Genomic DNA, 14,612 nt, shown 5'->3' with positions numbered 1-14,612 from the left:
TCTTCATGTCTGTGGTTGTAATTCTAAGCAGAGAGTCGCTAAAGTATAGATAGTGTTCTTTATCTGGACTCTAGACTTATCTGGAATAGACTTTCTTTAGGCAAGGTGGCCACAAGGTCTTCATGTGTACTAAGTGGGCAGAAATAAGTACACTTCTTAAGAATGTTTTGCTTTTTCTGTAGAAGCATATTTAACAGTCTTTTTTTCTTGTTATGGGAAAACATTGTGCCAATTTTAAAAACCTTGATGTAATAAAAGTCCCTTAACCCAGTGGTCATGTTTATAGGATATGTAGTCACATACTAGAAAACAAAAACATTAAAGCCACAGCCTGGCATTGGTGGCGCACGCCTTTAATCCCAGCACTTGGGAGGCAGAGACAGGTGGATCTCTGTGAGTTCGAGACCAGACTGGTCTACAAGAGCTAGTTCCAGCCTCCAAAGCCACAGAGAAACCATGTCTCGAAACCCGCCTCCTCCCCCCCCCCAAAAAAAAATTAAAACACAAGCAAAAAAAATTTGGAGATTGTTCTGATTAGAAAAGTTAACTTGAAATTGGACCAGATACTCAACATTCATGGCCCTTAACAAGTTAAGGATCTTAATGTCACAAATTACTTGAGCTGGGCAGTGGTGGCACACACCTTTAATCCCACCAGTAGGGAGGCATAGGCCTGGTCTACAGACCAAGTTCCAGGGCTACACAGAGAAACCCTGTCTCAAGCTCCTCTCTCCTGAAATGAGGTTTTTTGTTTTTTTTTTTTTTGTTTTTTTTTAATAAAGTCAGGGGTGTTATTTGGAATGTAAGGATACAATATTTAGCTTGTTTGGAATGGGTCCAATTATTTAACTGCTTAGATTCTTATATGTGGTTTGCTAGAAACATCCCATCATAGTTTCAAAATTGTTACTTGCCCAGATTAAGCCTTAATTTGTGTATGCCTTAGCACAATGATGCTATATTGCCTCTAGGATGCTATGTAGTTTTAATTTTGCTTGACATGCTCTCTGAGAAAGAGAAACTAGTTATGAACATAGATGGTATGCTGTCCTGAATAGCTGCTCTTCCTACATTCCAACTGTTAGTGAATCTTGCTTTTCTTTGTGCGGGAGCAGTCTAGGTTTTAACTGTGAGCTGTGTGTTTACATTGCTATTATTGAATACAAAATCTGTTTTCTACACATACTATGTAAGATGCTCCCCATTGGCTCCTGTGGGTCTGGTTTCATGTTCCTGTCATATGAGCAGCTTGATAGCTTAAGCCCAGGACTTTCAAAACTGACCCCCCAAGGAAGAGCTTTAGAGCTTTCCAAGGTCTTTTTCATCACAGTATTCTTTGTTCGGTTGAAACTTACCTCAGAAAGCTGTTAGAAGCATCAACTTCTCCAAAGTAGTGGGAAGGAGTACAACCTTATAGAGCAGTGGTTCTCAATCTTCCTAATACAGTTCCTTTAATACAGTTCCTCATGTTGTGGTGACCCTCAACCATAACATTATTTTCGTTGCTACTTCATGCAAATAATCAGTTTTTGAATGCTCTTAGGCAACCCACAGGTTGAAAGGAAAGCTGGCACACAAAAAAATGTATTGTTTGCTTCCCTAGCTGTTCATCTCTCAAAATCATTGTTACATTTAGTGATGCATTTATCTCTTATTGGCAGTAAGTCTTAGTTTGATATTAACAGTAGTGCCTTTAGTAAATTATTACAACTCAAACTGTTGTTTTTTTTTGTTGTTGTTGGAACAACTTAGAATGTAGGTGTCCATGTTAATCTGAGGTATTTAATAAGAAACCTAAGTTTCTGTTCATCATTTGGGTTTTTTCTTTCTTTCAAGATGCTTTTTCCTTTTCTTTTCTTTTTTTTTTTTTAAGAACAATTTTAGATTCACAATAAAATCTAATGGGAAAGTACTATAGCACTGCCGCATGCCACCTATAACACATACTAAAGCCTAGGTCACTTTTGTTCTGGTGTTTTACTTTGTAGGCGACCATGACAGACAGTATAGCTTCATGTTTTGTGCCCCTAAAAATTATGTGCTACAATGTGTTGACAGAAGAAACAGTCCTCCTTTAATCTGAGCATTCAGGCAGAGGCAAGAGGATCTCTGTAAGTTCAGGCCAACCTAGTCTACAGAGCTAGTTCAAGGACAGCCAGGGCTACACAGAGAAACCCTAACTCAAAAGAAAAAAGCCAACAAAAAACAAAACAAAAAACCCAAAACAGAAAGCCACAAAAGAAAGAAGAAATTCCTCAAAATTAAAGGCTAGACTTGGTACCTTTACCACATACATCTTTAATGAGGTATATTTAACAGTTTAGATGACAGTTTGCATAGGTGGTGGTAAATGAACATTTACAGATCTAGCCATTTAATGCTCCAGTTGTATGTTTGGAACAAATGATTTGTCTGTTGATACATTTTTGTTGCAGTGTATGTCAGCTGCCCCAGGTGATACTGTTTTCCGAAATCTGCTAAAGATACCTCTTTCTGGTAAGCTGTAAATAAATTGACTTTAGCAGAGAGGGGACAAAGGCTCAGTGGCTAACAGGGAGCTTGAGATCTTACATACTGATCTGTAGCTTGGTGGAGCGTACCCCCAACCCATCTTCTGAATAAGTGAAGCTAGCAGCACTAGAGCTTTCTTTAGAATGCTTTCAATAAAATTCAGTTTAGATAGTGTTTTTAAAGAGGTACCCTGGCCCTAAGAGGATCCCAGTAGTCACATAATCCTAGCAAGAATAAAAGATTCGGGCTTAGGTTACTTAGGGAAAAAAAGAACCTAGTCGCTGTTCTTGAACAGTTCTCTTCTGCCCTATGCGTTTCTCCCCATCTTTAAGACTTTTTATTCCTTTGAAACTAAGAACCTCAAGCATTTAAGAGATCTAGTGTAATTAAACATAAAATCAACTCATTCTCAAGAGAAACTACATTTGTATATCATAATATATTGGTTAGTTAAATTCAGATTTTTGTGACTGCTTTATTAGAACTGTTTTTTCTCACTGCCCATAGTTCCAAAGTTCATTTAAATACACTGTTTGTATTTTTTCATTATGAGTTTGTGCTCAATAAAGAACAGTTACGGAAGCAATCAATTGTGTAGTGAAAGACCAGTAACTGCATTACATGTAACTGAGCCTTGTGCTTCTGCATGTAGCCCCAGGAATATAACCATCAGTACCGATCTTCATTTACCTTTAAGGGGGCAGAACTGGAGTCAGTATACCAGAGGCTTTCTTATTGTAGTAAGACTATCTATGAAAAGCATATCCTTCCCATGTATTCAGAATCTGTAGAAAACAGCTACAAAAGATAAATAAGTAACAATATATATAAAAATGCCACCTGAATTCCTTTAGTAGATTGCACAAATTCATGATTTGAGGCAATTAAGACATCAAAATATAAGAGGTAATAATAGCCTGAGGTAAACACTAAAAGTATAAAACTCAAATAATTGAAAAAAATGTTTAGTTGGCCTACAGTTGATATATATTTATAGTTTGTAAAAAAAAAAAAACAAAACCTTTGTAGTTAAATACAAAATGTCTAAACGTAGCATGCACTGATCATAATTAAAAAATAAAAACAATGAAGCTCACATCGTAAGTCAGCCCATTTAAAAAGTATATATACAAATAACGAGAGCCCACTGTGGATCAGCTAAGGACTTCATTAGAAGAGGCATCCGTTTCTTCACTGGGATGTTGGCTATTGGATAGGAGCTCGGGAGGCAGGAGTTTAGAATGTCCGTTTTCAGTAACTCGCTGAGTATAAAATAAGATATAAGCTTGGGCCTTTCGTACTTCATCCATAGTGCACATGCTTAGCTTGGAATCATTGCAGTGTACCCAGAACCCTAGAGTGAAGCAAAGAAACTGAATGTTTGTAAAAGAATTTCAGAAGTTTCTACTGCAAAATAAAAAGCCTGTTTAATTGGAAATGGAGAGTTTCCGAAGGAAAGGTAATGGCTGGTTCATTTTCTTTGCAATGGGAAAGTGTTACTCTAGAATTTTTTATGGAATAACCTGTTTTATTAGTTTGAAGTTAGAGAATCTGACGAGTGTATCTGACATCCTACATTCCTTCAGCCACTTACTGCAAAGCACAACTTACTCCTAGTATGACAGGCTGATTTGTAGAACAGATAGGCTTTTTGCTGTCTGCACTGCTAGGGTATGTGTATGCACATGTGTTTATTTTTCAGTGGTCCAGTCACTCTGTCAGGACTCGGCTGCTCTAGAAGGGACATGGAGAACACAAGTGGAAAGGATTTTGTATGCTAACATTGAACAAATATCTGTGATCTCCCAGGTTATCAGATAACTTGCTCTTTAATGAACCAGTGAGCATAAAGTATGACTCTAAGAAAAAGTGCTGGACCTGGTGTCACATGACATGCCTTTAATCCAGCACTTGGGAGGTAGAGGCAGGGGTATCTCTTGAGTTTGAGGCCAGTCTGATCTACAGACAAGAAACCCTATCTCAAAGCCAAAAAAAAAAAAAAAAAAAAAAAAAAAAAAGATGCCTTGTATATGGCATGTGTCTTTAATCCCATTATTCAGGGGAGGCAGACACAGGCACATCTCCAGTTCAAGGCCAGTGTGGTATCCATAACAAATTCCAGAATAGCCAGAGTAACTAACATAGGGAGTAGACTGTTTTCTGTACTCCTGACCCCAGTAATCCAGCAGCACCAACTGCAGAAAGCCTTTGTCTAGAAAGAAGGCAACTGGTCAGGCGGTCAACTTAGAAACTGCTAGGAACCTAAGTATAAGTTCTCAGTTTTAGACCAAGAAAAAAATGGTTTTTCTTGGCTGTACCTCCTTCAGAATTGTAGCAGTAGGCAGTGTAGTGTCCTGAGCCAAATCCTTTCCCATGGTGGATTACTACAGCAGATAAATTGTAGATGAAGCATTCTGGTCTGAGAGCTTTCAGGGTCTCCCTGCAGCAATAGGGCTCCATGTTCAAGGTTTCCTCAAAGACAACATGAACACCAATCTTCTCTCGGTTATTACGTCCTGACCATCTGGGAACAAACAACAGTAAAAATCAAGGGGAGAAAGTTTGCTTTACATTAGGTCTAGACAGCTTTAAGAGTGGATCTCATAGACCACGAAATACAAAGAATTTGTATAGAACACACCCTTTCAATACTGAATTGGCCATAGAGGATTTAGGATTACTTTGCAGAAAGATCCAGCCAAGATTGCCCCATTAGTTTTAAGAATGCATAAATAGCTGGGTGGTGGTGGCGCAGGCCTTTAATCCCAGCACTTGGGAGGCAGAGGCAGGTGGATCTCTGAGTTCGAGACCAGCCTGGTCTACAAGAGCTAGTTCCATGACAGCCTCCAAAGCCACAGAGAAACCCTGTTTTGAAAAACCTTTATTGTATGCCCTATTCTTCCCTCCATACCTTCCTTGTTCATGTTGCTCTTTGGCTTAAGTGATCCTCCACTTATATACTTTATCTTTTGGGCATGCTGTATGAAGCTCAACACTGGGCCATGAGATACATAGGATTAAAAGGGGAGGGGGACATGGTTGAGTGGCTAAGAGCAGCTATGGGGTAAAGATCAGTTGTCCCAGGAGGTTCTGAAGAAGTGGCTGTTCAAGCATCAGAGAGTATGGAACAGGGTGGGTGTAGGTGTCCTGTGCTAGATTGTTAGGATCTATGCTTCAGATAGGACTCCTAAAGGTGTGGCCATATTATCTAAGACTTGAAAGGTTGAGGTCCCCAAGTGCCCTAAGACAGGCTCTGGGAAAGTTACACACTTTACCACCTTTCCTCAAATGTGACATTATTTCTATAATCCTGAGAAAGGAACCTACTATCTCTCACAGCATCTTAATTAACTGCTACAACAAACACCTAAACAGTCAAAGTTAACAGTGTACTGTAACAGTGTAATGCTGTACTTGAATTTAAGAAATTTAAGAAATTTTTTTTTGGGGGGGGGTGTGAGACAGGGTCTCTCTCTGTGTAGCCCTGGCTGTAGAACAGGCTGACCTCGAACTCAGATCTGCCTGTTTCTGCCTCCTGAGTACTGAGTCTAAAAGGTGTGCACCACCGTTGCCTGGCTAAGAAATTATTAATCTCAACACTGGAGAGAGCAGAGGCAGGTGGATCTCTGAGTTTTGAGTTCAAGGCCAGCCTGGTCTACTGAGAGAGTTCAGGACAGCCAGGGCTATACAGAAAGACCCTATTTTGAGGGGAAAAAAAAAAAAAAGTTATGTAAACTACTTTAGGAGCTAGCAAAGCAAGACAGCCTAAGTGGGAAAGAGTGGCTGCCACCAATCCCGTCAAACTGTTCAATCCCCATGACCTACACAGTAGGAGAGAGCCATTCTCAGAAGCTGTCCTCTGACCTCTCCATGTGTTTTGTGGCATTCTTATGTGTGAATGAACATGCATTTACACAAATAAATAGATACATGTTTAAAAAGGCTTTGAATTGAACTTGAGATTTTATTTGTTTATTTTTGAGTCAGGGTCTCACTGTATACCCTGTCTGTCTGTCCCGGAACTCACTCTGAAGGCCAGGCTGCCCTTGAACTCACAGAGATCCTTCTGCCTCTGACTCCCAAGTGCTAGGATTAAAGGTGTGTGCCACTACACTTACTACATTTTATTTTGATGTTCATTTTGGAAGCTGTTCATACTACAGTGTGTGAGTGAAGGCCAGAAGACAACTTAGGGGACTCAGTTCTCTCACCATGGGTGGGGTTCAGCGGATTGAACACAAGTCATCAAACTTGATGGCAGGTGTTTTGACCCTTCTCAGTAGCCCCCAAACTATGTTGATTAGTATATTTTAAGCAACTGAGTAAAATATACACATTACAAATTACATTTTTTAAAAGTATACCTGAGTATTAAACAATATATTAAAATATATATAGCAGGTCATAGTCACTGCTAGGATATGTGATATACTCTTATGAGTGTCCAGGAGACTGAGGCAGAAGGATACTCAATTTGAGCCAGCCTAGGGTACATTACATAGTAAGTTCCAGGCTGCCCTGGTCCTGGCTCAGAAAAGCAGTAACAAAGCTGGACAATAGTAGCACATGCCTTTAATCCCTGCACTCAGGCAGCAGAGGCAGGCGGATCTCTGTGAGTTCGAGGTCAGCCTGGTCTTCAGAGTTAGTTTAGGACAGTCAGGGCTACACAGAGAAACCCTACCTCAAAAAACAAACAAACAAACAAACAAAACTCAGTTATTAAATATGGATGATGCCTATTGTTCCAAGTTAAAGATAGTAACTACATTTTTTTGAAGGATGCCATCCACTAGCCAGGTATATAGTGTTCAAATTTAATCCGTCATATGTATATGTTAAGTTCTGAAGCATCCTAAACAGAAGGAATGACCAGATTACTCATAACTGGTAGAACTAGCATTACTGACCTGAATCGTTTAAGGTGTAGTCTGAGAACTTGAGGTAGGTGGCATATCATAAGCTGTTTCTGGGCTTCTGTGAGTACAACTGGTTTTGACGAAAACTTTCTACGCTTTGCTAAAATAGCAAAAAAAGAAAAAGCAAAAGAAAACCTCAGTTTCAAAACTACAAGGGAAACATGAGTAAACTCTTTTACAACTAATCTACTGTTACAGCATCACACTGTGCTAGATGAGCATAAGCTTTGACCCCAACGAGTGCATGATGTAAACAAGAAACTTGAGTAGTCAAGTTAGGTAACCCCAGGACTTAATACTAATCCTGTAAGGGGTCAGCAGCTGAGAGCAAGTACTTGGTTTTGCAGAGCATCCATGTTGAGTTCCAGGACCACAGGGAGGCTCACAACTGCCTGTAGCCACAGTAACAGGGAATGCCCTGCCCTCTTCTGGCCTTTGTGGGCTCCACACATGTGGTGTACTTATATACATACAGGCAAAAACACTCATACACATGAAAATAAAACAGTACACTGCTATGTGTTTAAAAGTAGATTTGCCTATGCCAGTTAAGAGGAGAGAGTTAAAAATTTCCCCTATGCTTACATTAATATATATCTTCCAAACACTTAAAAAAATGTGACTTCATTTCGCCTTAGCTACTAAGTCCCCTGGCATGTGGATGTGTATTGTTCAGAGCACTCCTTTATCCTCTTCGCTTCCCCTCTTCCTGGTGGTGTATCCAAGGGCTTCCTCACTCAGTGCCATGCTCTTAACAAACAGAACTCAGGACTCTTGTCTCTTCTGCTTCTCTGTGTCTACTTAGGGTCTGTGCCCTGGACTCTCTGCTAAACATCCTCCCAGAGCCTCTGCTTGCTGGTCAGCGGTGCTTCTCATGTCAGCTCTGGGCAGGTTCCACTAATATCCAACTGCTGCTATATGTCCTGGTCCTACTTTTGGACTATACGTGTATGGCTGCAGGGTGACCGAACTCACACTTGTCAACATGCTTGTAAACATTCACCTTCATCTATTCCAGGCCTGCATCTGTTAGCCTCAGTACATACGCAGATTAATACAAGACCACATTCTGTATTTATAATGCTGTCTGTCCCTACATTTGGCAATGAGAATATTTGGGACATTTTAGTTTTAAGTTCATCATACCAAATCTTAGAAAGGCCCATTTCTCTGTCAAATCTTATAAATCTTAGGTTATCTATGTTATCACAGAGTTTAGAACTCAGAACAAACTGTGACTTTAGATGGTTTTAGAAAATAATCTCTTCAGCCCTGGAAAGTGTTTCTTTCCCAAGAAGTTTAACATCAGCCTGGGCTGTGGCTACAGTGTTAAGGCTACCAGGCATGCCTAGCATCCAGATCTCCAGCATAAAGGATCTCGAGCTCCAGTGTCATTTTTTTTGACACATGGAAATAATTTTTAAAAATTTATTGCTGAGCCAGGCACTGGTGGTGCATACCTTTAATCCCATCACTTGGGAGGCAGAAGCAGGCAGATCTCCAGCCTGGTCTACAAAGTGAGTTCCAGGACAGCCAGGGCTATACAGAGAAACCCTGTCTCAAAAACCCAAAATAATAAATAATGAAAATAAAATAATTTATATGTTATTCTATGTGTATGGGGTATACAGGGTAAAAATGTGTGTGTGTGTGTGTGTGTGTGTGTGTGTGTGTGTATATATATATATATATATATATATATATATATATATATATATATATACATCACCACATGTGTGCCAGAGGAGGCAAAAGGGCATCAGATCCCTTGAGACTGGAGTTACAGACAGGCTTGAGCTGCTGTGTAGGTGCTGGGAATCGAACCCTGGCTCTCTGTAAGAATGCCAGTGGTGTTAACTTTTAAGCCATCTCTCCAGCACTGCAAGAAGATTTTTAATGCCATCAATAACGACTGTTATAAAGCAGAAATGTCTGATTCCCTTTGTAGAACTGGAAAATTCCTTCTCATAGCTACTGTTTAGGACTCCCAGCTTCCTCATTCTCCATCACCAATCCTAAAAAAAGCACAGAGACTGTCTGTACTCACAGTTACAATGGTCACACACGTAGATTTTCCCTTCTAACGCTTCTGTTTCTGTAAATTTGCCCAACATATCAGTAACTAGACATGGCTGGGAGGCAGCATCTTTTCCATTGCATTGGTATCTCTCTGGAAATTCCAGTGACAAGTCCCAGAATGGTTCTATTGTGTTTGATTTGTTGTCACACGCAAGACACGTAACCTGCAAAGAAAAACATTGCTCTGGTTTACAGTCTTTCTGCCAAATCATTTGCTTTCACTAGAGGTCATTGCCAGTGAACCATCTGGGCGATGAATGACAACATTTACAATCTGTCAGGACAGTTCATTATAATTGTTTTTCTTCAAGAAGATATTTATTAGGGCTGGTGAGACAAGGCACTTGCTGCCAAGCTTGATGAGCTGAGTTGGATTCTCAGGACCCAAAGGGTAGAAGGAGAGACTATAGTTCTAAGTCGTCCTCTGCAGACCAAACACCCCCCCCCCCCCAAACACACACACACAGTTATTTTAGACTGTCCTTAAACTCATTACAATGATGGGCTTCAGCTACTGCCCCATCAAGAATCACAGTAGGATGTGGGGTGCATGGTCTTAATCCCAACACTGGCTCTCCAAAAACGTGAGGTCACCCAGGTCTACATTGTGAATTCCGGGCCAGCTAATGCTGCATGGTGAGACAAACACAAAACCAGCCTGGTGGTGGTAGTGCATGCCTTTGATTCTAACACTCAGAAGGCAGAGGCAGGCGAATCTGAGTTCAAGGCCAGTCTGGTCTACAGAACAAGTTCCAGAACAGCCAAGACTACATACAGAAAAACTCTGTCTTGAAAAACAAATCTCCAACATTAGTCAAATCTAGGATTTAGGGGGAAAATGTAAAAGACCCATTTTTATATAAGCATTATATGTTTATATGTGTGTGTGTACACATATATAATATATAGTTACATGCATTTAATATATATATGTCATTAGATGAGGGTTATCACCTTTTCTTTCCTTGTCTTTCATTGATTTGTTTGTTTGAGAGGGACAGTGACCTACTCTCTAGCCCAGGCTAGCCTGGAACTCTCTATGAAACCTAGGCTGGTCTAGATTAGGTCCCCAGCACATAAGAAAACAAAATCCAATCAAGATATGAAACCAAGAAACAGTTGGGAAAATAGTTCAATCTCATGAAGAACTCTCCCCGCCCCCCCCCAAAAAACAGGAGCTTAACAACTAGAGGTAATTTAGTGATTGGGATTCTTAATGCTATCAACCCAGCACATGAATAGGTGAAGACATTACGAGCTGAATGTACACGACATGAGAGACAGCAGAGTAACTCATATCAACTACATTTTCTGGCACAGACAACAGACTAAGGGACTGAAGAGCTGGCTCGGTGGTTAAAGCACTGGCTGCTCTTCCAGAGGTCCTGAGTTCACCACATAGTGCCTCACAGCCATTTACAATGGGATTCAATGCCGTCTTCTGGTTTGCTGTGTACAAACAACATAAGGCAACTCTAACACAGAATTTTGACGTACCAAGCCAACAAAAAGAACTCTACTAGAGGTAAGTCTAGGAACTCAGCATGAGAGCCACATTTTGAGAAGTTCTTGAGGTTCCCTAGAAGCCTATTACATGTTTAAAGGAAAAAGAGAAGATGTAGTGGCTCAGTGGTAGGGTGTAAGGCCCAAAAAGAGAAGCAAAATGTTTATAAAACAAACTTTATTAATTGCAAGATTCCCTTATTTTAAATGAGAAAATAACTTACTGCAAGTGAAAGTATCATCACTTACTCAAACTACTTCCTCTCTTTAAAATTCTGTGTACTTGTGTTATGGGTGTGTGTACGTGAGTGAGTGCTCTTTGAGGCCAAAGGCTCTGGATTCTCCTTGCAGTTGTGAGTTACCTGAAGTGGGTGCTGGGAACTGAGCTCTAAACCTCTGGGCCACCTGCCCAACCCCCAAGCTACTTCCTTTGGATAAAGCAATTCTAGGACCATGTCACATGGAAAACAGGAAAAATACTAATTTATTATGATATAGTGAAAAATTGGAAACAGTCCTAAATCTATAACAGAGGGATGGCTAAATATGTTTAAATAAGCAGATACAAAAATGTTTTGAAAAGAACAATCAAAAAATGTTTTTAAGATTTGTTTTTTAATGGGCTGAAGAGACGGCTCAGCATTAAGAGCATTGGCTGCTCTTCCAGATATCCCCGGTTCAATTCCCAGCAACCACATGGTGGCTCACAATTATCTCTAACTAAATGGATTCCCATGGGATCTAATGCCTTTTTCTGGTGTGTGTACATGCAGACAAAACACCCATATACTTAAAATACATAAATCTTCTAGATGAAAACCAGGAATTTGTTAAGTATGTATGTGTGTGGTATGTAGAGTATGTTTACGTGAGTGCAGGTGCCTGTAGAAGCCAGAGGTTTCAGCAGATGTCCTGAGGCTGGAGTTACAGGCAGTTGTGAGCCACCAGCCCTCTGCAAGAGCGGTAACCACTTAACCATCTCTCTAGCCCTGTCCACCTCAGCTGAAACAGACAAAAAGGAAAACTACGTGTTATGGGAAAGATGGGGCTCATGTCTAGGGACACTTTATCAGTTCTGGTCAGAGAACCACTGAACAGATGGACTCTGGTTTTGCAGCTCATCTTTTCACAACAAGGCAAACTGACAGGAGTAATAGATATAAAGGATTATTAATTAGGATTATTAATCTAATCAAAGTCATGTTTGTTTACCTTAAAATTTCCCTACTTGTTTAAGATTTGACCCTTGAAGCTTCTAATAGGAGTTGCCGGAGCTACCTACTTTGGGATTCATGGAAGTGTTCATATACCACATCCATTCTCAGTATATCAGGAATAAGACACTCCTAACTGCTCAGAGACTGCTACATTATTACCTAGAAGGTGCATTCCTTCATCTCTCCCCTAAAAAAAGCTATTCTTTTTTGTTGTTTTTGTTTTTTCAAGACAGGTTTCTCTGTGTTAGCCCTAGCTGTCTGTCCTGAAACTTGCTTTGTAGACCACCAGGCAGGCCTTGAACTCTCAGAGTTCCACCTCCCTCTGCCTCCCGAACACTGGGACTAAAGGTGTGCACCACCACCACCAGCTCAAAAGACTTTTAATTCCACAAATACATCTTCCAGTGAGTCACAGAAAACTGTATATGAATGGATGACTTCTTCACACATTCATAAAAGCAATCGATTTTGACCTGAAAAACTTTAAGACTTTATTATGTAAGTGTTCTGCCTGCATGTATGCCTACTCACCAGAAGAGGGCACCAGATCTCATTACAGATGGTTGTGAGCCACCATGTGGTTGCTGAGAATTGAACTCAGGACCTCTGGAAGAGCAGCCAGTGCTCTTAAAACTCAGCCGTCTCTCTAGCCCCCTGAGAAAACTTTTAACACTCTAGGTACATTTAAAATATCCCGTTGTAGGCTGCACTTTTTCCTATGATGATAGAATATGGTAAGAAATCATACCTGACTAAGAAGTTGTCCGTGAAAAATGTTATTTACAACATTCAGAACTTGCTCGATTAGTTTCCTTTGGGAAGTGGGGATGAGAGCTGGGAACCTGGTTCCTGTTGTCTCGAGTTCCCGTTGTATTTTATCCAGAAGCTCACAAAGAAACTCCTGAGCGTCCTGCTGAGCGTAGCCACGGAAGGCAGGGATGAGTTTCCACACTGAGTGAAGCATAGCAAAGGGGGATACCAAGGCCCATTCCCCAGACCACATGACTTGGAACAAAGTGTGTAATTCGTGGCAGAGAGAACTGTACGGTGAACTCGGCTCCCTGGGCTGGATAAGCTCCATGTTTCGACTCTTCGAGGACCCGCCACTGAGGCCTGAGGGCAGACTTGGGTGTCTGGAGCACAGGAAGCCTTTCTCTTTCTCTTTTTCTTTCTCTTTCTCTTGGCCTTCGTTCATCTGATGAGCAGCCACATCTGTGACAGGTGAGTGCTTACAGGGTCGGGACTTATCGCTAGCAGCCACAGCCAGCCATTGGTTCAGGTCAAGCTTTAAAAAACACTGTCGGAAAATAAGTAAATGACTCAACACTTGGAGAACAGAATTCATATAGCAAGTATTCCCTAAGTTTCTCAGTCCTGTTACACCAGGGGTTACTGCTGGCCTTCGTTTGATTAAGCAGTCACTTACTTTTTTCAGTCTTCCGTCTTCCGAGGTAGGTGGCAGCGCCTTGTCTTTGGCTGGTAAGGGCGGAGGCGGCGCCGGCGCCGGCACCGGCACCACTTCTATGGTGGCGGCCTCAGTGAGGCCCTGCAAGCGTAAACTCTTTCGTGGGGGCGTGCTTTCCAGCTCGGCTTTCACCTGTGGCTCCGACTCTTGCTGCCGTTTCTTCACTTCTCTTTTTGCTACCGTTTTCTCCTGAACTTGTTCTTGCCTCTTTCTCCCAATGGCTGACTGTTCAAACCAAGTTCTGAAGATTTTGCCCATGAGCGTCCTTCTGTGCCAAGCGGCAGCGCATGTTTGATCTTCTTCGTTCCCAGGCAGAGATTGGGTACCGTCGTGGAAGGAGGAGGACTCGTCACGTGTATCCACAGCCTGTGAAACCACGCTACTCTGAGCCGCACACGCGTAATTTTTACTTTTGATTGCATTTAATGTACTTCGTAGTGACTTCAGGTCTCCAGCTGCAGTGTCATTGAGAACATAATCATTACAAAGGTAACAAAAAACATACATGTCATTCACCTCGAACGCAACGGGATGGCTGCTTTCTTCAAAGTGCTTCAGTGCGTGCTCCGCGATATACCTTCCGCAGGCCACATGCGAACAGCTCAGGCAAGCCCAGATCGACTCCGTCGTGTTGCAGTCCGTACAGTACCATTTCTGAGGGTTGAAGATAGAATGATCCGGGGCAAGCTGCAACTGCCCGATGTGTTTACACTCATCCATTGTTACTGTTTCTCCAGACCGTCAGAGAAGCGCATCATCCAAACAAGTCTCTCCTCATAACACCTGAAGCACCTGAAAACTAAGCAGAATGAGGGCAAGATCTAAGCAAAGATCCTTTTTTATGTTTACCCAAAACAACAGTGTAAATTTCCTCCTGGCTCATTTCCGTGTTGCCCGACACTGTGCCAGAGCGTGTTCTCC

General features: G+C 41.3%; 1 protein-coding gene across 1 annotated transcript; it reads right to left on the bottom strand.

Annotated features, from left to right (window-relative positions):
- Positions 1 to 3,575: 3,575 nt before the first annotated feature.
- Usp44 (ubiquitin specific peptidase 44) lies at positions 3,576 to 14,431 on the bottom strand. The gene is made up of 5 exons (XM_027392641.2): positions 12,975 to 14,431; positions 9,475 to 9,670; positions 7,419 to 7,527; positions 4,830 to 5,035; positions 3,576 to 3,865 (listed from the first exon to the last, which is right to left on the bottom strand). Exons 1-5 carry the CDS (start codon positions 14,409 to 14,411, stop codon positions 3,666 to 3,668), a joined length of 2,148 nt encoding a protein of 715 aa, XP_027248442.1. The 5' UTR covers positions 14,412 to 14,431; the 3' UTR covers positions 3,576 to 3,665.
- Positions 14,432 to 14,612: the final 181 nt, after the last annotated feature.

This window comes from Cricetulus griseus, assembly GCF_003668045.3.
Source record: "Cricetulus griseus strain 17A/GY chromosome 1 unlocalized genomic scaffold, alternate assembly CriGri-PICRH-1.0 chr1_0, whole genome shotgun sequence".
NCBI classification, from domain to species: Eukaryota; Metazoa; Chordata; class Mammalia; order Rodentia; family Cricetidae; genus Cricetulus; species Cricetulus griseus.
Note: the sequence above shows the minus strand (reverse complement) of the source record. Positions and strands in the feature narration are given on the sequence as shown.